General features: G+C 39.3%; 1 protein-coding gene across 1 annotated transcript in view; it reads right to left on the reverse strand.

The window, feature by feature from the left end:
- Positions 1 to 24,208, reverse strand: part of LOC139186162 (ATP-binding cassette sub-family C member 4-like) — a 183,774-nt gene that overhangs the window by 33,795 nt on the left and 125,771 nt on the right. The window contains exon 27 of the mRNA XM_070799967.1: positions 4,767 to 4,856. Within this exon, the coding sequence (XP_070656068.1) occupies positions 4,767 to 4,856 (90 nt within the window). The remainder of the gene's footprint in view (positions 1 to 4,766; positions 4,857 to 24,208) is intronic.

Below are 24,208 nucleotides of genomic sequence, written 5' to 3' on the forward strand. Positions count from 1 at the left end.
CTGAAACTGTAAGAATGAGACTAACATGAAGATGAAATAATAAAGGTATGTACTTGGTAACATCATCAGAGTATAAAATGAGTCAGTATGTGTAGAGTTTGTAGTGGTTGATACAAAGAAATCAACAGATATTGCCCATTATTAATAATGCTGTCAGCTGGCCTCTCTTCATGTTCTGCTTTATTTTCTTCTTCACATGTATCAGCACTGAGAATTTATTACACATGCATTGACTGGTTTTCCATCTTCTCCACAAGAGTTTAAGCTAAATGGTAGAGACTTTATCAATTTTAATGACTATGATGATCCTAGAATCTGCAACTATGCCTGTCTAAAGGTCTCTCAATAAATATTTGTTGAATGTATGAATAAAGCAATTAAGTGCATCTTATCTTGTGACACCTGTTCCTATAAATTAGGAAACAAATCCATACAGATAATTTATATATAATACTATTTTCTTACTAAAAGGAAGTGTAAAAAAATATATTCTTCTAACAATTAACTGGCTCCTAGATACCATAACATCATAATGTAACTGTGGAATGCATTTTAAAAGGTATAATTTAAGGAAAACAGAGAGAATAATACTATTGAAAACTATATATCTCAGTATAAAATGCTTGAGATTGTTTTTGAGCTTGGGAAAGTAATAAGTTACAGCAAAACTGAAAGTAATAATCTGAATTTATAAGACAACCATTTCTATTATCATGATTTCAGAGTAACCTACTATATATACTGCATCTACTAGCCAGGTGCCAATGCCCCTCACAGGAGATAGTGAGATGTCAGATGGTCTCCATATTTTATAGAACCTTCCTACTTTTCAAAAAGAAAGGCTGGTGTGGTCTGGAAGAGACACTGAAATGCAATCAACAGATGGAGGAGAGCTTTTACTAGAGCAGGACCAGCAGTAAAGGAAGTAAGCGGGGAGCCCGTTCACCTATTCTGTGGGAGAGGGAGAGGGTGGGGAGATTTGGGAGAATGGCATTGAAACATGTATAATATCATGTATGAAACGAGTCGCCAGTCCAGGTTCGATGCACGATACTGGATGCTTGGGGCTGGTGCATTGGGACGACCCAGAGGGAGGGTATGGGGAGGGAGGAAGGAGGAGGGTTCAGGATGGGGAACACAGATATACCTGTGGCGGATTCATTTCGATATTTGGCAAAACTAATACAATATTGTAAAGTTTAAAAACAAAATAAAATTTAAAAAAAAAAAAACAAACAAAATAAAATTTAAAAAAAAAGAAAAATAAATACAAGGTCCTGGGAAATGGACATGTGAGCTGTCTCAACAGCCAGGATTGAGTCACATGATTCCTGATGCACAGGCTGCTGACACCCAGATTTCTGAATCTTGGTTTCCTGTGTGATGAGACACACTTGTGTCCTAACAGAGATACTATCAACATCTAACATAACTGGGTTATTTCTTCACAGTTTTCATAAGGCACACCATCCTTAGTTGTCTATTCCAGGATCAAAGCTGTTTTCTTTTTTTGACAGAACAAACATACCACTGATTATTTTCAAGGGTTCTTGTTTTTTTTTTTTTTTTAACTAGAGTATAATTGTTTTATAATGTTGCAGTGGTCTCTTTGATACATCAATGTGAATCAGTGACTATTTTAAATATATATGTATGTATATTAAATATATATATATATATATATATATATATATATATATATTCCTTTCTTTTCCAGAGTTTTATTTACCATGATTCCTTAACCTTTGAGAGATAAAGTGCTTCATCTTCAGGCACTACTCATGTTATGTTGGTAAAGCTGCCCTTGCTTTTTAGGTGTCCCAATCAGCATTAATTTCTGATGAATTTCCCTCAATTTACAGTAAGCTATTTATCATTACATGAAAAAATTTATTTTCAGAATACCTTTAAAAAATAACTAAGATGAGATGGGCAGCATTCATAAAACTGTCTCCCTTCTGAGTGTCCAAATCAGTCAAAGGAGAAAGAGCAGACAGAACTAAGGATTTAAAAATAAATTTAAAAACCTTCTTTTACTTTTAACTGAAGTTCTTAAAGAAGAAAACGTAGTGGTGCCTCCTACTCTCAGGAAGACTCTGAGTTAGGGTTCACATTTTCCACTTGTTTGGCATCACTTATAAACCAATAACTGGGGGGTGTTAATCCACCTAAAAATTGATCTCTTTGCTTGAGTTATACTTCTTAGACTGACAAATCATCTCATTACTCTGTTACTATAGGAAGTATTTCTTTATGACATTTGCATGTTTATCAATGAAAGATTTAGTAGATATTCTAACAATTAGAATATCACATAAAAGTCATAAAGGAACAATTCCTAGAGAAATAAAATGATGGGATGATTCCTCCCTAAGAGATACCACTAAAGTAACAGGACCACTTCTGGAAGTGGCATATGGAAACCACACACTTCACTTTGTGAAATAAACTCATATTTATTTCTATTTAAAGAAATTTCCAAATGTACTGTATTTAAAGGTAGATGTTAGCACTGTCTAGCACTTCCAGCACTTCATCATTATTAGAATTCAGAGGCCACTACATTTTATTTTGATTTTGACTCCTACAGATGAATTAAATATAAGTTAGAGCCAAGTTCTAAGATAGCTTTTCAAAGGATTTATCTCCCAATTAATGTTTCTTCACTGTCCATGGAACAATGTGCTTTAAAATTCTATAGTAATTTTACTACTGGAGGATCTGTGAAGAGAGAGCTCAGGCTTGGAAACAGATTGGAAAACAAGTTACCAATACTTCTAGTTTTTTGAAAGATGTGTACTAATTTCATCATTAAATCTTTCCTCTGAGTCCAGTAGAAGTGGATCCTTCCATCTTTCTTTACATTTGATGGTTAACTTCTCTACCTCTTCTCTTCTAGAATTTCACTGTAGAAAGACTCACTGACTTAAATGGAATCAGAGGTCCACTGCTTCTCAAGTAGAAGGTGAAGCAATTGATCTGATTTAAGAGCATAAAATCCTCACAGTTGCTGGAAAGCAGGGTGGGTGTGTGAGACTCAGTGCTGAAATCCTTCAGAAACCAGAAATATTGGCAGGAGATTGTCAGGCCTTCAAGTCGGCTTGCTCACAGTCAAATTCACCTGTGTACTACAGATTTGAGAGCTACCCCCGAAAGGGTGACACTAAATGACAAAAAGTACCAATTCAAAACAACAACACTGTGTCATTGGGATTTGTGGGAATAAAACAAAAAACATTTTTGTTTTGAGAGAAATAAGCCATGCTTCTCTAAACTGAAGAGATCAATCAAACATTAAGTATTTATTAAGTGCTTACTTTTTAAAAGCAGAAGACTGAGCTAAGTCCTATGAGGGCTTAAAATCTGTCTATAGTTTAGGGGTGGAGATATATTTTCTGCAAGTAGCTTAGAATCAATTTACAAAACTGGGGCAAATGCAAAAAATAATTTATATTAAAATATACCAACTAACAACATCTTAACACTCAAAATCCATTTCATGAAATGGTGAGGAGATTCAAAGAACTAGTCCAAAGGGAAACACTACACAAATAGAACATCTTCTAGAAATGAACTTAAAACTATAAAAAATGTCACAAAATCTCCAGGGTTCTATTACTTGCATTTACTCTGCAGGATTAAAATAGTAGTCAATATATAATTATTATCACATTCCACCTGTATAATTTACCTTTATAAACACTTATGAAACATCACACTATTTTAGTAGTATGATTTCATTTATCTCTCAGTTAATAGTGAAAAGCTATTATTGTCTTTACTTAGTAGATGTTCCCTAATACCTGAGGAATAAAGTGAATATTACAGGGTAATTCAAACACGACTGAGCGACTTCACTGTCACTTTTCACTTTCATGCATTGGAGAAGGAAATGGCAACCCACTCCAGTGTTCTTGCCTGGAGAATCCCAGGGGTGGGGAAGCCTGGTGGGCTGCCGTCTATGGGGTTGCACAGAGTCGGAAACCACTGAAGTGACTTAGCAGCAGCAGCAGAAGCAGGGTAATAAATTCACTAGGTAACCAAAAGAATTTGAACCCATAATTTAAAAATCTAGTTTAGTACTCTGCTATAGTCAAAGCTATGGTCCTCCCAGTGGTCATGTATGGTTGTGAGAGCTGGACTGTAAGGAAAGTAGAGCACCAACTTCAAACTGTAGTACTAGAGAAGACTCCTTGGACAGCAAGGAGATCAAACCAGTCAATCTTAAGGGAAATCAACCCTGAATACTTATTCATTGGAGTATTGGAATCATTGGAAGGACTGATGCTGTGAAGCTCCAGTATTTTGGGCACTTGATGCAAACAGCCAACTCATTGGAAAAGTCCCTGATGCTGGGAAAGATTGAGAGCAGAAGAGGGCATCAGAGGATGAGATGGCTGGATGGCATCATGGATGCAATGGACATGAACTTTGACAAACTTTGGAAGATAGTGAAGGACAGGGAGGCCTAGCATGTTGGAGTCCATGAAGTCCCAAATAGTCAAACATGGCTTTGGAACTGAACACAACACAACACAAAGACAAGGTAATATGTCTAGTTGCTGTGGATTCTAGGGGAAAAGCTACAGTGGAAATATGAGGCATTATATTCTTGCTTTCCATCAAAATCAATACTCAGGTCATCAATGTTCTGCTAGGAGGTAAAGTCAGTTACATGGATAAGCTCCCCTTTAATTGCCTGCAGTGCTATAAATGTACACACACATATACTGATGCTAACAAACTAATAACATTTAATAAATTACCTCTTCTAAGGCATTCCACAGTTCCTTATCTGTATGTTCATTAAAAGGATCCAGATTTTTCTTCATTGTTCCCATGAATAAAACAGGTTCCTAAATAACCCAAAACAGTAAATGTTATTAGTCAGCTTTATCCATTTTATTCCAGTACTTACAGAATTAAAATGAACAAAATCAAAATTCACTGTAATCTTTAATGATAAGGTTGTAAATGCCCATTTACAAAAACAATATCTCTAAAATAATTTTCAGTTGTATAAACTGTGCTGCAAAATATCCTCTGGGCCACTGAACACTAACAAAAGAAAGTGCTGAGGTGTGTCACCTTAAGAAAAACCTGAAGAACAGAAAGGAAGATTTGACTTTTTCAATGCCTCACTGGTAATACCTACTTAATTTAAAAAAAAAAAAAAAAGAGGATATAATTATTTGAGAAATTTTATACCAACAGCACTAAATAAATTGTCAATTCTGGTATGATACTAGGAAATACCAAGAGCATGATTAGTTGAGGTTTGAAAGGGTTAATAGTCAGGCGGGTATGGAGGTCAGGGTCTCCAAAGATGGGGAGAAGGCAAAAAGACACATTCCTTGGCATAGCAGGAGGTTTCTCAAATCCTGTGTTGCTATGGGGGCTATCTGAAACTAACTTTCTCAAACCTCCAGCTAATATCTGCTCAGCAAAACAGTATATCTTGCTCAAGGAAATATCCTGTCTTAAGCTATGTGAATAAAACAATCTATCTTTTTTAGAAACCTGCTTTTCTTTAAAAACTAATGTCAGCTGCTTTATGGATACAATTTATCTCACCCAGAGATACTTCAGTGGGAGACTGCTCCCATCCTGCAGAGGCTATCTCAGAATGTATGTTATGGGAGAGGGGCCTGGTGCAGTTCTATCAGCCAGCCTTGTTTTTCTTTTATCTATGATTAGCATCTCGAGGAGATCCAACCAGTCCACTCTGAAGGAGATCAGCCCTGGGATTTCTTTGGAAGGAATGATGCTAAAGCTGAAACTCCAGTAATTTGGCCACCTCATGCGAAGAGTTGACTCACTGGAAAAGACTCTGATGCTGGGAGGGATTGGGGGCAGGAGGAGAAGGGGACGCCAGAGGATGAGATGGCTGGATGGCATCACTGACCCAATGGACATGAGTCTGAGTGAACTCCAGGAGTTGGTGATGGACAGGGAGGCCTGGCGTGGTGCGATTCATGGGGTCGAAAAGAGTCAGACACAACTGAGCGACTGAACTGAACTGAACTGAACAATATATAATGCCTTGCTAAAGAATAGCAAGAGGGTACTTACTCTCCTAGGCCCGCCTTTCCAGCATCTTTTGCTGGAAGGTTTCTCTGTCCCTGTTATGTTAAAAAAAACTCTGCTACACAAAAGCTCTGAGTGGTCAAAAGTGGTCGTCTTTGGTCCTGGATTGCAATTCTTTCCCCTGGAAACCAAGAATATTGGCACCGTTCACAGCTCACAGCCATAACCTTTTAGGTTTGTGCCTCAAAGCAGAACTAATAAATAGTTTCACATTGGCACTGAAGAAAGATCAGGTTATTTTCTCTACTGGTAAACCAGTCTTCCCAGGATCTGGAATCTTTCCATATCTGTGAATGAAACATCTCTACACATGCAAAGAGAATGTCAATTACTGGGGCCTAAGGCTTCTCTTTGGAGAAGGCAATGGCACCCCACTCCAGTACTCTTGCCTAGAAAATCCCATGGACAGGGGAGCCTGGTGGGCTGCTGTCTATGGGGTCTCACAGAGTCAGACACGACTGAAGCGATTTAGCAGCAGCAGCAGCAACAAGTCTTAGGGCCGAAGAATTGATGCTTTTGAACTTTGGTGTGGGAGAAGACTCTTGAGAGTCCTTTGGACTGCAAGGAGATCAAACCAGTCCATCCTAAGGGAAATCAGTCCTGAATGTTCATTGGAAGTACCAATGCTGAAGCTGAAACCAATACTTTGGCCACCCCATGCAAAGAACTCCTTGGAAAAGATCCTGATGCTGGGAAAGATTAAAGGCAAGAGGACAAGGAGATGACAGAGGATGAGATGGTTGGATGCATCACCAGCTTAATGGACATGAGTTTGAGCAAGCTTCGGGAGTTGGTGATGGACAGGGAAGCCTGGTGTGCTGCAGTTCATGGGGTCTCAAAGAGGCAGACACAACTGAGTGACTGAACTGAACTGAAGGTCCCTCTGTCCATGTAGAGATCACCTTTGAGTCTGCATCAGCTGGTCCCCACTTCTCTCACCTATGTGTCAGATGATCTGCCTCACAGAACCTCATTACTAACTGCAAGGTCAGGATGACCTGAAACCTATTGTGACCTGTATCATAATAAAATTATTTTAATGTAAATAGTTCTTCCTATTCATCTACTTTAGGGGGAGCCACAAGTAAATTATTCTGGAAATAAAATATCTTCCTGGGTTTCAGGAGAGAATCTTATACATAAGCTCATGTAAGCCATTTAAGTTTTCTTCTGGAAGGCTCTAATAAGCCAGGCCACAGAATACAAGCAACAGAGAAGAGTGCAATTGGCTCCTTTCAGTGCACAGTGCAGAACGGGGGTGTAGGAACAAGAAAAAATCTGACTCTTCCACAAGTGCCTGGAACTGCTCAGAATCACCAGCCTCAAACTGCACTGTTCCTCCTCACTTCATAAAAGCCTGAGAAGAAACATGAGGAAGACAGACATTTCTTTTCCCCAGCCATGAAGAAGAATGACACTCAGCCTCCTCTACCTTCCTTCCCTTTTGTCATTATTTCAAGTCTGGTGAGAGAGAAATGGATGCAGAAAACACACAGTGTGCCACCAAAACAAGATGTATCCCTAAGCAAAATCTAAAATCAAAAAGTCATTTAACTTTAACCTTCATTTGCAGAAGGTTGATTAAGTGGCTGATATACCCAAAAAAGCAATGAAAATCAGTAGCCATATGACATGTCAAAATTAGTGACTTGAACTGAAAAATCCTGAGACCAAATTTAAGGTTTCTTTAAAACTTGAATTTAGGGTCAAAGAATAAACAACCATCTAAGCATGGTATGAGTTCCTGATCAGAGGAATACCATTCTGGCTTAGATTTAAAAAAACAACAATAACAACTTGTTACCCTTTCTAATTTTCAACTCTAAGATTCTAACAAGCCAGATGATTTCTCTTCTTTTAGCTATTTCCATGAGGTTTACACAAATGACATGGCCAAGCAAGGGGAGTCTGGTGCCCAATATTCATCCCTCTCCTCTGATTCTCCTCTACTTTCCCCCAGGAACCTAAACTATGGACAGGATTCTGCTCTGGGCTCAAGATGAGAGACCCTTTGAGAACTAGTGTTTGAGGAGATAAAGGGACTGAAAGAGGCCACCTAAAGGAACCAGCTTTTAGCCCAACAAGGAGAAGAAAGACCAGGCCTTTATGTTTATAACTACAAGAATGTTTCTTTGCCCATCATAGCTTATGTGACCAGAATATATTTTCCTTTAGGCTCCTTTCAAAGGGCAAATTCACATCCCATAAGAGGGCTAGGGTTTGATAAAGTGCCATCTGGTTTTCAAAGTACACTCTAGAGAGGTGTTACCTAAGCTAATTTTTGAAAAATATTAAATTGCTTTGTTTTTAAAAGGTGGATGATTGCTCAGTGGTACTGAGTCTACCTGCCAGTGCAGGAGAGCACTTGATCCCTAGGTTGGTAAGATCCCCTGGAGAAGGAAATGGCAGTATTATTGCTTGCGAAATCTCATGGACAGAGGAGTCTGGCCCGCTACAGCCCATGGGGTCACAAAGAGCTGGACATGACTGAGTGACTGAACAACAACAACACATTAACATATTTGGTGCTTCAAGAGAACAGGCATAAAGAACCCACTCAAAGTTCAATCAGGGGAACCCACTCAAAGTTCAAACTCCAGTGGTTAAGCCTTCACCTTCCAATGCAGGGAATGCAGGTTTGATGCCTCAGTGATCAATGCAAAGAAATAGAGGAAAACAACAGAATGGGAAAGACTAGAGATCTCCTCAGGAAAATTAGAGATACCAAGGGAACATTTCATGAAAACATGGGCTCGATAAAGGACAGAAATGGGATGGATCTAACAGAAACAGAAGATGTTAAAAAGAGATGGCAAGAATACACAGAAGAACTATAAAAACAAGATCTTCACGACCCAGATAATCATGATGGTGTGATCACTGACCTAGAGCCAGACATCCTGGAATGTGAAGTCAAGTGGGATTTAGAAAGCATCACTACGAACAAAGCTAGTGGAGGTGATGGAATTCCAGTTGAACTATTTCAAATCCTGAAAGATGATGCTGTAAAAGTGTTGCACTCAATATGCCAGCCAATTTGGAAAACTCAGCAGTGGCCACAGGATTGGAAAAGGTCAGTTTTCATTCCAATCCCAAAGAAAGGCAATGCCAAAGAATGCTCAAACTAACCCACAATTGCACTCATCTCACATGCTAGTAAAGTAATTCTCAAAATTCTCCAGGCCAGGCTTCAGCAATACATGAACCGTGAACTTCCAGATGTTCAAGCTGGTTTTAGAAAAGGCAGAGGAACCAGAGATCAAATTGCCAACATGCACTGGATCATGGAAAAAGCAAGAGAGTTCCAGAAAAACATCTCTTTCTGCTTTATTGACTATGCCAAAGCCTTTGACTCTGTGGATCACAATAAACTGTGGGAAACTCGGAAAGAGATGGGAATACCAGACCACCTGATCTGCCTCTTGAGAAATTTGTATGCAGGTCAGGAAGCAACAATTAGAAATGCACATGGAACAACAGACTGGTTCCAAATAGGAAAAGGAGTACATCAAGACTGTATATTGTCACCCTGCTTATTTAACTTATATGCAGAGTACATCATGAGAAACGCTGGACTGGAAGAAACACAAGCTGGAATCAAGATTGCCGGGAGAAATATCAATAACCTCAGATATGCATATGACACCACCCTTATGGCAGAAAGTGAAGAGGAACTAAAAAGCCTCTTGATGAAAGTGAAAGTGGAAAGTGAAAAAGTTGGCTTAAAGCTCAACATTCAGAAAACAAAGATCATGGCATCTGGTCCCATCACTTCATGGGAAATAGATGGGGAAACAGTGGGAACAGTGTCAGACTTTATTTTGGGGGGCTCCAAAATCACTGCAGATGGTGACTGCAGCCATGAAATTAAAAGACGCTTACTCCTTGGAAGGAAAGTTATGACCAACCTAGATAGCATATTCAAAAGTAGAGACATTACTTTGCCAAAAAAGATCCATCTAGTCAAGGCTATGGTTTTTCCTGTGGTCATGTATCGATGTGAGAGTTGGACTGTGAAGAAGGCTGAGCACCGAAGAATTGATGCTTTTAAACTTTGGTGTTGGAGAAGACTCTTTACAGTCCCTTGGACTGCAAGGAGATCCAACCAGTCCATTCTGAAGGAGATCAGCCCTGGGATTTCTTTGGAAGGAATGATGCTAAAGCTGAAACTCCAGTACTTTGGCCACCTCATGTGAAGAGTTGACTCATTGGAAAAGAGTCTGATGCTGGGAGGGATTGGGGGCAGGAGGAGAAGGGGACGACAGAGGATGAGATGGCTGGATGGCATACTGACTCGATGGATGTGAGTCTGAGTGAACTCTGGGAGTTGGTGATGGACAAGGAGGCCTGGCGTGCTGCGATTCATGGGGTCGCGAAGAGTCAGACACGACTGAGTGACTGAAATGACTGACTGAGGGAGCTAAGATTCCATCTGCCTTGTGACCAAAAACAGGAACGTAAAGCAGAAACAACATCGAGTCAGTGATTCCATCCAGCCATCTCATCCTCTGTCGTGGATCATCCTGTGCATGACGTGGTCAAAATAGTGGAGTTTCAGCTTCAGCATCATTCCTTCCAAAGAAATCCCAGGGCTGATCTCCTTCAGAATGGACCGGTTGGATCTCCTTGTAGTCCAAGGGACTCTCAAGACCCAACACCACAGTTCAAAAGCATCAATTCTTCAGCGCTCAGCCTTCTTCACAGTCCAACTCTCCCATTCATACATGACCACAGGAAAAACCATAGCCTTGACTACATGGACCTTTGTTGGCAAAGTAACGTCTCTGCTTTTGAATATGCTGTCTAGGTTGGTCATAACTTTCCTTCCAAGGAGTAAGTGTCTTTTAATCTCATGGCTGCAGTCACCATCTGCAGTGATTTTGGAGCCCCCAAAAATAAAGTCTGACACTGTTTCCACTGTTTCCCCATCTATTTCCCATGAAGTGATGGGACCGGATGCCATGATCTTTGTTTTCTGAATGTTGAGCTTTAAGCCAACTTTTTCACTTTCCACTTTCACTTTCATCAAGAGGCTTTTTGGTTCCTCTTCACTTTCTGCCATAAGGGTGGTGTCATATGCATATCTGAGGTTATTGATATTTCTCCCGGCAATCTTGATTCCAGCTTGTGTTTCTTCCAGTCCAGCGTTTCTCATGATGTACTCTGCATATAAGTTAAATAAGCAGGGTGATAATATACAGTCTTGACGTACTCCTTTTCCTGTTTGGAACCAGTCTGTTGTTCCATGTCCACTTCTAACTGTTGTTTCCTGACCTGCATACAAATTTCTCAAGAGGCAGATCAGGTGGTCTGGTATTCCCATCTCTTTCAGAATTTTCCACAGTTTATTGTGATCCACAGAGTCAAAGGCTTTGGCATAGTCAATAAAGCAGAAAGAGATGTTTTTCTGGAACTCTTTTGCTTTTTCCATGATCCAGTGCATGTTGGCAATTTGATCTCTGGTTCCTCTGCCTTTTCTAAAACCAGCTTGAACATCTGGAAGTTCACGGTTCATGTATTGCTGAAGCCTGGCCTGGAGAATTTTGAGAATTACTTTACTAGTGTGTGAGATGAGTGCAATTGTGCGTTAGTTTGAGCATTCTTTGGCATTGCCTTTCTTTGGGATTGGAATGAAAACTGACCTTTTCCAGTCCTGTGGCCACTGCTGAGTTTTCCAAATTGGCTGGCATATTGAGTGCAACACTTTCACAGCATCATCTTTCAGGATTTGAAATAGCTGAACTCGAATTCCATCACCTCCACTAGCTTTGTTCATAGTGATGCTTTCTAAATCCCACTTGACTTCACATTCCAGGATGTCTGGCTCTAGGTCAGTGATCACATCATCGTGATTATCTGGGTCATGAAGTACTTGTTTGTATAGTTCTTCTGTGTATTCTTGCCATCTCTTCTTAATATCTTCTGCTTGTGTTAGGTCCATCCCATTTCTGTCCTTTATCGAGCCCATGTTTTCATGAAATGTTCCCTTGGTATCTCTAATTTTCTTGAAGAGATCTCTAGTCTTTCCCACTCTGTTTTTTTCCTCTATGTCTTTGCATTGATCACTGAGGAAAGCTTTCTTATCTCTTCTTGCTATTCTTTGGAACTCTGCATTCAGATGTTTATATCTTTTCTTTTCTCCTTTGCTTTTTGATTCTCTTCTTTTCACAGCTATTTGTAAGGCCTCCCTAGACAGCGGTTTTGCTTTTTTGCTTTTCTTTTCCGTGGGGATGGTCTTGACATAGCAACAAATTTAATAAAGACTTTAAAAAAAGTTCAGTCAGGGTCTAGTTTGTAATCAGGGTCTATTTTGTAATGAGGGTCTCCCTCTATTGTCACCTCCCTCACCTTCTCTCTAGGAAACTCCTTGAAGCAGACGAAGCTCATCAAAAACTAGGAGACTAAAATTGGAGTCTTTGCAGCAGAGGGAGTCCCTCACTTCTGAGCCCCTAACCAACATCTGCAGCTGCTTCATACTGAGCTTTAAACAGAGCCCCTAGACACTCTGTTGGCCCTAAAAATATTCTGCTAATTATCACCAACCACTGCTGATTGTCACATACTTAAAAAAAAAATTTGTTTCAGCATTTTCCATTGCAATATATGCTCTCATTTAAGTCTACACTGTCAGTCTGAAAGGATATATTTGGCAATTATGTGGGCTTACTTAGCATTATTAGATGGAAGAACATAGTTTAGTAAAGAAGAATATTTCTCCTTGTTATGACATGCCAAATATATATTTCAAAAATCAGCAAAACTTTAATGAAAACATGTTGAATGAAAAGAATGGTTTATAAAAATAGTAACTGATTGAAGCTTTATTTTGCCTGAAATCACCAAGGCCATTTGTGAACAATATTTATTTGAATATGTGAATGTGTTTTATGTGTAGTGTTCACTTTGGTTTCTACTCATTCTTCTTTCATCACCTACCAGATAAAAGCTAATAAAACTGCTCACAATGACACATACTGCAAGGGCAGATAAGGGTCAAATTAATGATCTTTTATTTTTTTTGGCACCACTCAGCTTGTTGGATCCTAATTTCCCAATCAGGGACTGAACCAGGGCCATAGCAGTGAGAGCACAGAGTTCTAACCACTGGAGCACCTGGGAATTCCCAATGATCATTTCTCAGTAGATATTATTTAAAGTACCTACCTCTAAGTAATCATATAAATAAACTAATTTTATGAATAAGTGTATAAGTGTTTATAGTGAAGGACACAGCAGTGTAGAGATTTATGGTAGTGTTAGAGGAAGCACACTGACACCGCCTACCCTGGCCGGTCACCATAGTAACTATTTGCATGAGGTCCTGGTAAGGATCACGGAACTAATAAGACACCACCAACAGGAAGAGTTCAGGAAAGGTCAAAAGGAGACTCCACATGTCTGACCGCCTCCCAGAATCCTTCTCTTTGGCATCCATCTTGGCTGAACGAGGCATGCACCACCGGGAAGCACTCTGAATCAGAATGACTGGCTAAAGACAACCCAGAAACTAACCCATCACCATAAAACCCAAGACTGAGAGCCAGATGGCAGAGCTATACTCCTGGGTTCCCTTACCCTACTGCTCTCCACCTGGGTGCCCTTTCCCAATAAAATCTCTTGCTTTGTCAGCACATGTGTCTCCTCAGACAACTCATTTCCAAGTGTTAGACAAGAGCCCACTTTCGGGCCCTGGAAGGGGTTCCTTTCTGCAACAGTAGAACATACAACCTTCATGTAAATATACACTACATTTATTGGCCCATGTATATTTTTTTTCTGAAAGTACAAATAAACCTCATTGAATAAGAGTTGGCTGGGACAACAGTCAGGAAAACATTCAATGTAACAATTTAAATGAAACATTAGTTTCAAAACTATTTTTTCATCATGGTTTAAAGATTATATTTTTCAAAATGTAATTCACTGTGTCATATTCAGTACTTATTTTTCCTTTGTTACAAACATAACACAAGGTCAGTTTAGGTGTCTTACCCAAAAATAGCCACTCTGAATCAGAGCATTTAGTGCAATAAATTGATAAGCCTTCAACATAATTGCAGACTGAAAGCTGCAGTCTTACTGGACCTTTATATATGCTGCTGGAAGAAAGACTATAAACTATGTTGAAAAGAAACCCTAACCACTAACTGAAGGTTAAAATGACCCAGAACCAAGACAAAAACTATACAAGTGATTACAAATAAGGCACACAAAGCACAATCTTTATCCTCATCATTTCTGTCCCAAAGCAAGAACCTGCCCTCCACTAAAGTATATCAAGAATATATCAGAGAAGTCAGAACAGCTCTGGTTCACCTTCTTCAACCTTCTGAAGAAAACTCTTGGAATGGAAATACCCAAGAGCAGAATGGGCTGTGTAAAAAATACTTAGCTTTTGCTTTGATTTAAAAGAGTTGGGGGGAATATCAAATATAAAAATGAGTCTATTTAACCATTAAAGATGCTGTTGATCTTTGCCAACCTGTAGGCTATAATCATAAATATTGAATTCACTTGCAGTCTCACTTCAGTTGAAAACATCTTCTTTGTGCCAATAGGATAAGGGCTTCTATGTGTAGAATATCATCCAAAGAAGTTTTGAAATTCATTTTCCAGATCCTTCCAGATAAGCAGATACTCCCTGGATACAATCTCAACATGGTGTTCTTTCTGGGAAATATACTTAACTACTTCATATTCTGAGCACAAAGGATGCACAGACTTCAGCTATCTATTTTGTTTAACGAAATTATCTAGGAAGTACTTTCATAGTTTGCTTTTTTCCTGAAATCTCGAACACAAATTGAGGAGTACCTTTCTAAGATTATACAGTATTTATCTTTGAAGGTTCCCCCTAAGACTCCAGGACTGAAGGTCTATGTCACCACTCCCCTGACTCTGGTTCCTAGGCAAGTCCTTGTTGTTATGTCCCCATTTCTGACCTGTTCGTGGTGGGGTCACTAGTGATGGGGGAGAGAGAGACCACCCTGGAAGCTGCTGTTGCTCACAGGATGACAGGGCAGAGGGAGTCAGGGAAGATGATGCAGACCTGGGTCACCTAAGTGGGGCGACTCAAAGAAACAGCACTGGGCTCCCGCTTTGCAGATTCTGAACTCAGCTTCCTAGTACTCCTAAATCAAGGTGTTGAGAAAACAACCATCACTGCTTCCTATTTGTTTGGGGAAAGAGGATTCTAAGTTTTCTGCTCTGAGACAAGTAACTTCAGGTAGCCACAGTATCAGATTTTCTCCTGCTGGATTCTGGAGTTGGGAATCTCTCTAAATTAAAAGTCCAGGCTTTTCCCCTTGGTAAGTTAAGTTTCCAGAGCCCCAGTTTTAAAATCTGTAAGATAAGGATAATCATAGAATTCCTGTGAGCAAAAAGTGGGAGATGGTAGAGAAAGAGGGTAAAACATGCTAAAGTGAAAATCACTCAGTCGTGTGCAACTCTTTGTGACCCCATGGTCACTCCAGAATACTGGAGTGAGTAGCCTTTCTCTTCAGGGCGTCTTCCCAACCCAGGGATTGAACCCAGGTGTCCCACACTGCAGGCGGATTATTTACCACCTGAGCACCAGGGAACATGTTAAAATGTGTTAGTTCAGTTCAGTCACTCAGACATGTCCAACTTTTTGCGGCCCCACAGACTGCAGCATGCCAGGCTTCCCTGTCCATCACCAACTCCCAGAGCTAAGGATTCCACAAATGTTAGGGATTATTATTAATACCTGTGTAACTTGTCAGGGCCTGCAACAAACCCTAGAGCAGCAGAAATGAGAAACAGAGGCCCTGTCCTCAGGGAGAGGAAGAAAATAGTCAAGAATATGGGGAGGGCTAAAAAAAATACCAGAGATCTTCATGGGGGACTGGAAAGTACAGGGTGGTGGTCAGGAAAGAACGTTATAGGACGGGAGCAAGAAATCAAAAGATAAAAAGGAAGTGATATCCTTTCCTCTTGTTCCTTATAGCAAAGACAGATTTTTCTGTTTTGCCTTTCCCTAAAACTCCTATTTTGCTAATCTTTTCCCCTTCACTCTTTAAATTTATATAAACAATGTGCTTTACACTATAAATAATAAGTGTAAAGAAAATCACCCCAAACCACAAAAATATAAACAGAAATTAAACAGCAAAATCAGTCCAGAATTTGTTGATCTTTTTAATTAACTAGAAGTAATATTGGAAAGGTCAGTGCCCTGATCCTTAAGGACAGTAAGAGCTGCTACTTACTGAGGATTCCTAAGAACTAGAAATGGGCCACAATTCTTTTCTTATCCAGTTATATCTTCACAACAAATCTGCGCAGCAGTAATTTCTAGAACTGGTTTAAGGACCAGGACAATGAACCTTAGAAGCTGAGTGACTTCATCAAGGCCCCATAGTCATATGAGGCAGAGCAGAAATAAAAATATGGGTCATGTTGATACTTGGTTTACACTCTTAAACACTCTATCACTGGCTGCCTCCTGAATGACTTTCTTGGACTTTTCATACATTGCAGGATCTCTTCAGATTCTCTCTCTTGAATCAACCAATACTGTGCATTGGAAATAAAAGCATATAAAGGTTCTGTGTTTACAATGGTTGGTGGATACAAAGCTTAATAATGTTTTGTAAGCAAACTCTCTGGAGTGTGTACCTAGAGCAGAACCAAATGTAGACTGGAAACTGATGGAACAAATTCAAAACCTGGTGATGTCAAGGGGTATTTAATCTTTGCTCAGATGTACTGCCAAAACATTACTTGCAGAGCCAAGAATCATCCAGTGTTATATCTTTATTTATAGAGTACTTTTATGTACACAAGCACACAACCTTTTCTTATCAAGAAGCATTAACAGGGCATATTTATAGATCCTTTCATCTATGGACATAAAAGTACCTTGCAGACATGCTAATTATTTCCAAAACTAATTTCATCTGGCCCATTTCAAAGATGGGTATAATCAAAACATAAATCTTGGGAATTTAAACTCATTTTGCTCTTCTTGTTCAGTCATGCGGTCACCACTGACTCTGCCACCCCATGGATTGCAGCATGTCAGCTTTCCCTGTCCTTGACCATCTCCCAGAATTTGCTCAAACTCATTTCCATTGAGTCTGTGATGCCATCTAACCATCTCATCCTCTGTTGTCCCCTTCTCCTCCTGTCTTCAATCTTTCCCAGCATCAGGGTCTTTTCAAATGAGTCAGCTCTTTGCAACAGATGGCCAAAGTATTGGAGTTTCAGCTTCAACATCAGTCTTTCCAATGAATATTCAGGACTGATCTCCTTTAGGATTGACTGGTTTGATTTTCTGGCTGTCCAAGGGAGTCTCAACAGTCTTCTCCACCTCCATAGTTGGAAGGAATCAGTTATACAGCACTCAGCCTTTTTTTATTGTCCAGCTCTCACATCTGTACATGACTACTGGAGAAATTAGAGCTTTGACTATACAGATCTTGGTAGACAAAGTAATGTCTCTGCTTTTTAATATGTTGTCTAGGTTAGTCATAGCTTTTCTTCCAAGGAGCAAGCTTCTTCTAATTTCATGGCTGCAGTCACCATCTGCAGTGATTTTTGAGCCCAAGAAACTAAAGTCTGTCACTGTTTCCATTGTTTCCCTATCTATTTGCTATGAAGTAATGAGACCAGATGCCATGATCTTTATTTTTTGAATTTTGTGTTTTAATCCAGCTTTTTCACTCTCCTCTTTTACTTTCACTCTTGCCTTCATCAAGAGGCTCTTTAGTTCCTCTTCTCTTTCTACCATAAGGGTGGTGTCATCTGCATATCTGAGGTTATTGATATTTCTCCCAGCAAGCTTGATTTCAGTTTGTACTTCATCCAGTCAGGCATTTCACATGATGTACTCTGCATATAAGTTAAATAAGCAGGGTGACAATATACAGCCTTGACGTACTCCGTTTCCTAAGTCTGTTGTTCCATGTCCAGTTCTAATTGTTGCTTCCTGGCCTGCATACAGGTTTCTCAGGAGGCAGGCAAGGTGGCCTGGTATTCCCATCTCAAGAATTTTCTAGTTTTTTGTGATGAACACAGTCTTTAACATCGCCAGTGAAGCAGAAGTAGATTTTTTTCTGGAATTCTTTTTTTTTTTTTTTTTTCTGTGATCCAATGGATGTTAGCAATTTGATCTCTGGTTACTCTGCCTTTTCTAAATCCAGCTTGGACATCTGGAAGTGCATGGTTCATGTACTGTTGAAGCCTAGCTTTAAGGGTTTTGAGCATTACTTTGCTAGCATGTGAAATGAATACAACTGTGCATTAGTTTGAACATTTCTTGGCATTGCCCTTCTTTGGGATTGGGATGAAAACTGACCTTTTCCGGTCCTGTGGCCACTGCTGAGTTTCCAAATTTTCTGGCATATTGAGTGCAATGCTTTCACAGCATCATCTTTGAGGCTTTGAAACAGCTTGGCTGGAATTCCACCACCTCCACTATTTTTTTTTTTTTTTTTTTCATAGTGACTCTTCCTAAGACCCACTTGACTTCACACTTCAGGATGTCTGGCTCTAGGTGAGTGATTATACAGTCACAATTATCCAGGTCATTAAGATCTTTTTTGTATAGTTATTCTGTGTTTTCTTGCCACCTTTTCTTAATATATTTTGCTTCTGTTAAGTCCATACCATTTATGTCTTTTACTGTGGGTATCTTTGCATGAAATGTTCCCTTGGTGTCTCTAATTTTCTTGAAGAGATATCTAGTCTTTCCCATTCTGTTGTTTTCCTCTATTTCTTTGCATTGTGTGCTTTAAAAGGCTCTCTTATCTCTTCTTGCTATTCTCTGGAACTCTGCATTCAAATGGGTATATCTTTCCTTTTCTCCTTTGCCTTTAGCTTCTCTTCTTTTCTCAGCTATTTGTAAGGCCTCCTCAGACAACCATTTTGCCTTTTTCTATTTCTTTTTCCTGTGTATGGTTTTGATCATCTATTTATTTCCTACTATTATCACTAAGTGATAAATCTAATAGCCAGAGAGACTCTTAAAATACAGATTTTGTGTGCTGAAAATTTCTTCCAATTTTTCCTGAATTTTTTTTTTAATTTAAATTCTGGTGAAAGTCACTCAGTCGTGTCTGACTCTTTGTGACCCCATGGACTGTACAGTCCATGGAATTCTTCAGGCCAGAATACTGGAGTGGGTAGCCTTTCCCTTCTCCAAGGGATCTTCCCAACCCAGGGATTGAACCCAGGTATCCCCCATTGCAGGCAGATTCTTTACTAGCTGAGTCACAAGAGAAGCCCTAAATTACAGTAAAATACACATAGAATTTTCTACTTAACCACTTTAAGTGTACATACAGTTCAGTGGTATTAAACACATTCTCATTGTCATAGAGCCATCATTTCTATCCAGGCACAGAATTTCTTTCATCTTGAAAAACTGAAACTCTGTACCCATTAAACAACTACTCCCCTCCCCTTCGTCCCTACAATTCCTGCTAATCCTCTTTCTTGTTTCTGTCTCCATGAATTGACTACACTAGGTACCTCATATTAGTAGAATCATACAGTATTTGTCATTTGTGACTGTTTTATTTCACTTAGCACAATGACCTCAAGGTTTTTCTGCATTGTAGCATGCCTCAAAATTTCCTTCTTTTATGAGGCTGAATAATATTCCATGAGCAAATACTGTAGTCCTGAAACTATTTCAGTGGACCTGTGCCTATGGATCTGTGATGGTGGCTTTATGAACACAGTGTCTCAAGGACACCAGGGCTGATTACCTGCATTCTCATAGTTGATGCAGAGCCAAGGATAGTGCCAAAACAGTGTATTTCATGAACCCATACGGTAGGTGACAGGTTACACCAGGGAACCCACTCCTTGGTGGACAGTTCTGGCAGAGGAATACTCAATGGCTCCTCTCCCAGTGGGAGAGCTCCGGGTCTGCCTACACTGCTGCTTAGAAACAGATATGGAGACTTCTACTCTAATAACTGGGGAGAAGACCCTTTCCCTGAGAGGACTATGAAACCACAGAGCAAAAAGGAAGCCCCACACAACATCAAGTTCAGGCTTTGGTCACCATGCCAGTCATACCCTCTATAGAGGTGATAGCCACCAGCTCACACTGAGCAAAGATGCAGCAGGCATCCACAATGGTAATAAAAACAGTCTCACACTAAAAATATTAAACTCACAAAGTCTACATAGGGACATTCCCACATAAAAACAGCCTCACAAGACACACAGTAGATAACTGTTTTCTCTTAAATTCCTAGAGTAAGAGAAATATAAGTAAAATGAAGAAGCAGAGAAGCCACTCCTAATTAAAAGATCAAGAGCAATCCCCTGAAAGAATGATGAAACAGACTTCTTCAGTCTAATACACTCTGAGTTCAAAAGAAAGAAATGAAAATTCTGAAGGAATTAAGAAAGACTATCAATAGAGATGTAGAAAACTTTAAAAGTTAACCAGAAACTAGAAAGAGAAACCAAGAAAAATTAGAAAACTTATTTTCTCAGACAAAAGCTGAGCTAAAGGCTTCCTAAAACTAAAGCTCCAATACTTTGGCCAAGTGATGCAAAGAGCTGACTCACTGGAAAAGACTGAATGCAAAATAAAAAGGGGCTGGCAGAGCATGAGATGGTTTGGTAGCATCACCAACTTAATGGACGTGAATTTGAGTAATCTCTGGGAGAGAGTAGAGGACAGAGGAGCCTCAAGGGCCACAGTCCAAGGGGTTGCCAAGAGTCTGATATGTCTTAGCAACTGAACAACAACATAGACAATAAACAGCAAATTGCAGAAGAATGAACAAATGATGTGGAAGGTAGAATAATGGAAATCACTGAATCAGAACAGCAGATTGACAAATAAAAAAATGAAAGCAATCAGAAATCCTATGGAACAATAGAAAGTGTGCCAGTCTATACATGATCGGGAGCCCAACAGGAAGATAAACAGAAATTTAGATAAAAAAGTATTTGAAGAAATTAGGGCTTAAAACTTCCCAAACCTAAAGAAGGAACCAAATATTTATGTACGGGAAGCACAGAGGGTCCCAAACTAGATGAACACAAACAAATCTACACAAAGACATATTTAAAATGGCAAAAGTTAAAGAAAGCATTATAAAGGCACCAAGAGAAAAGAGTTAATTACAAGGGAATCTCCATAAGGCTATCAGTTGATTTCTCTATAGAAATCAAGAAGTGGCAAGATACATTCAAAGTACTGTAAGGGAAAATCTGCAAGCTACGATACTGTACCAACAAAATAATCATTTAGAATAGGAGAGGTAAAAAATTTCTCAGACAAGCAAAAACTAACAGGATACAGCAATATTAAATCTATCCTAGAAGATACATTGAAAGTCTTCTCTAAATAAAAAAGCAAGAAAATTAAGAAAAGAGATCAAAATTGGAAAACAAATCAGTTAAATAATCCAGTACACAGATTGAAAAAAAAAAAAAAAAACTTTTTTGGTGAAGCAATGATAACTGCAATGAATAGCAAAAGGGTAAACATGAAGATGCAGAAAAGAACATCAAAATCACAAAATGTGCAGGAGGAAAGTAAGAAAATGTAGATTTTTCTTAGAATGTGTTTGAGCCTAATAGGACTACCAATCTAAAACAAGTGTCATTAGCTATAGGAAGAGGTTAATATACTTTCAAAACAAATCAAAAGCATAAAATAGACTCATAAAAAAAGAAGAAAGCATAAACACAATACAAAAGAAAACCATCAAATCAAAAAGGAAAAACAAAAAAGATGAAATAAAAAATTAACTGGAAAACAAGGTTTAATATAGAAATAAATACATCAGTTCAGTTCAGTTGCTCAGTCAAGTCTGACTCTTTGCGACCCCATGAATCGCAGGACGCCAGGCCTCCCTGTCCATCACCAACTCCCAGAGTTCACTCAGACTCACATCCATCGAGTCCATGATGCCATCCAGCCATCTCATCCTCTGTCGTCCCCTTCTCCTCTTGCCCCCAATCCCTCCCAGCATCAGAGTCTTTTCCAATGAGTCAACTCTTCACACGAGGTGGCCAAAGTATTGGAGTTTCAGCTTTAGCATCATTCCTTCCAAAGAAATCCCAGGGCTGATCTCCTTCAGAATGGACTGGTTGGATCTCCTTGCAGTCCAAGGGACTCTCAAGAGTCTTCTCCAACACCACAGTTCAAAAGCATCAATTCTTCGGTGCTCAGCTTTCTTCACAGTCCAACTCTCACATCCATACATGACTACTGGAAAAACCATAGCCTTGACTAGACAGACCTTTGTTGGCAAAGTAATGTCTCTGCTTTTCAATATGCTATCTAGGTTGGTCATAACTTACCTTCCAAGAAGTAAGTGTCTTTTAATTTCATGGCTGCAGTCACCATCTGCAGTGATTTTGGAGCCCCCCAAAATAAAGTCTGACACTGTTCCCACTGTTTCCCCATCTATTTCCCATGAAGTGATGGGACCAGATGCCATGATCTTTGTTTTCTGAATGTTGAGCTTTAAGCCAACTTTTTCACTCTCCACTTTCACTTTCATCAAGAGGCTTTTTAGTTCCTCTTCACTTTCTGCCATAAGGGTGGTGGCATCTGGATATCTGAGGTTATTGATATTTCTCCCGTCAAGCAACTTAGATGCCCATCAACAGATAAATGGATAAAGAAGTTGTGGTAAATATATACAATAGAATATTACTCAGCCATAAAAAAGAATGCATTAGAGTCAGTTCTGATGTGGTGGATGAACCTAGAATCTATTACACAGAGTGAAGTAAGTCCGAAAGAGAAAAATAAATATTGTATTCTAATGCATATATACAGAATCTAGAAAAATGGTACTGAACAAGTTATGTACAGGACAACAGTGGAGAAACAGACATAGAGAATAGACTTGTGGACATGAAGAGAGGAGAGGGTAAGACATATGGAAAGAGTAACATGGAAACTTACATTACCAAATGTAAAATAGATAGCCAGCAGGAATTTGCTGTATGGCTCAGGAAACTCAAACAGAGGCTCTGTATCAACCTAGAGGAGTGGGATGGAAAGGGAGATTGGTGGAGGGAAAAAAAAAAAAAACTACAAGTAGAGTTGCCATATGGTCCACCAATCCAGACAAAACTGGATATATGTCTGGGCATATATCCAGACAAAACTGTATTTCACAATATACATGCATCTCTATGTTTATAGCAGCACTATTCACAATAGCCAAGACATGGAAGCAACCTATTAATAAATGTGCATTAATAGATGAATGGATAAAGAAGATGTTATACATAGTGTGTGTGTGTGTGTGTGTGTGTGTATATATATATATATATATATATATATATATATATATATGTAATGAAATACTACTCAGCCATAAAAAGAATGAAATAATGCAATTTTCATGAACATTGCTGGACCTAGCTGTTGCTGCTAAGTCGCTTCTGTGCAACTCCTGGAGTCCGACTTGTGCAACCCCATAGACAGCAGCCCACCAGGCTCTGCCATCCCTGGGATTCTCCAGGCAAGAACACTGGAGTGGGTTGCCATTGCCTTCTCCATTGTGTGAAAGTGAAAAGTTAAAGTGAAGTCGCTCAGTCGTGTCCGACTTGTTGCGACCCCATGGACTGCAGCCTACCAGGCTCCTCCATCCATGGGACTAGAGACTACCATAATAGATGAAATGTCAGAAAGACAAACATCATATGATATCATTTACATGTGAAATTTAAAATATGACACAAATGAACTTATCTATAAAACAGAAACAGACTCATAGACACAGAGAATAGACTTGTGGTTGCCACAGGAATGTAGTAGTGGGGGAGGGATGGACTGACAATGTGAGATTCACAGATTAAAACTATTATGTATAAAGTGTATAGACAACAAAGTCCTACTGTTGCACAAGGAAGTATATTTAATATCCTGTAATAAAGAATCACCAGAAAAAACATCTACTTCTTTATTGACTATGTGTGGATCACAACAAACTATAAAATTCCTAAAGAGATGGGAATACCAGACCATGTTACCTGCTTTCTGAGAAACCCATATGTAGGTCCAGAAGCAACAGTTAGAACTGGACATGTAAAAAAAGACTGGTTCTAAATCAGAAAAGGAGTATACCAAGGCTGTGTTTTGTTACTCTGTTTAACTTATATGCAG

Source organism: Bos indicus, chromosome 12 (assembly GCF_029378745.1).
Source record: "Bos indicus isolate NIAB-ARS_2022 breed Sahiwal x Tharparkar chromosome 12, NIAB-ARS_B.indTharparkar_mat_pri_1.0, whole genome shotgun sequence".
Lineage (NCBI taxonomy): Eukaryota > Metazoa > Chordata > Mammalia > Artiodactyla > Bovidae > Bos > Bos indicus.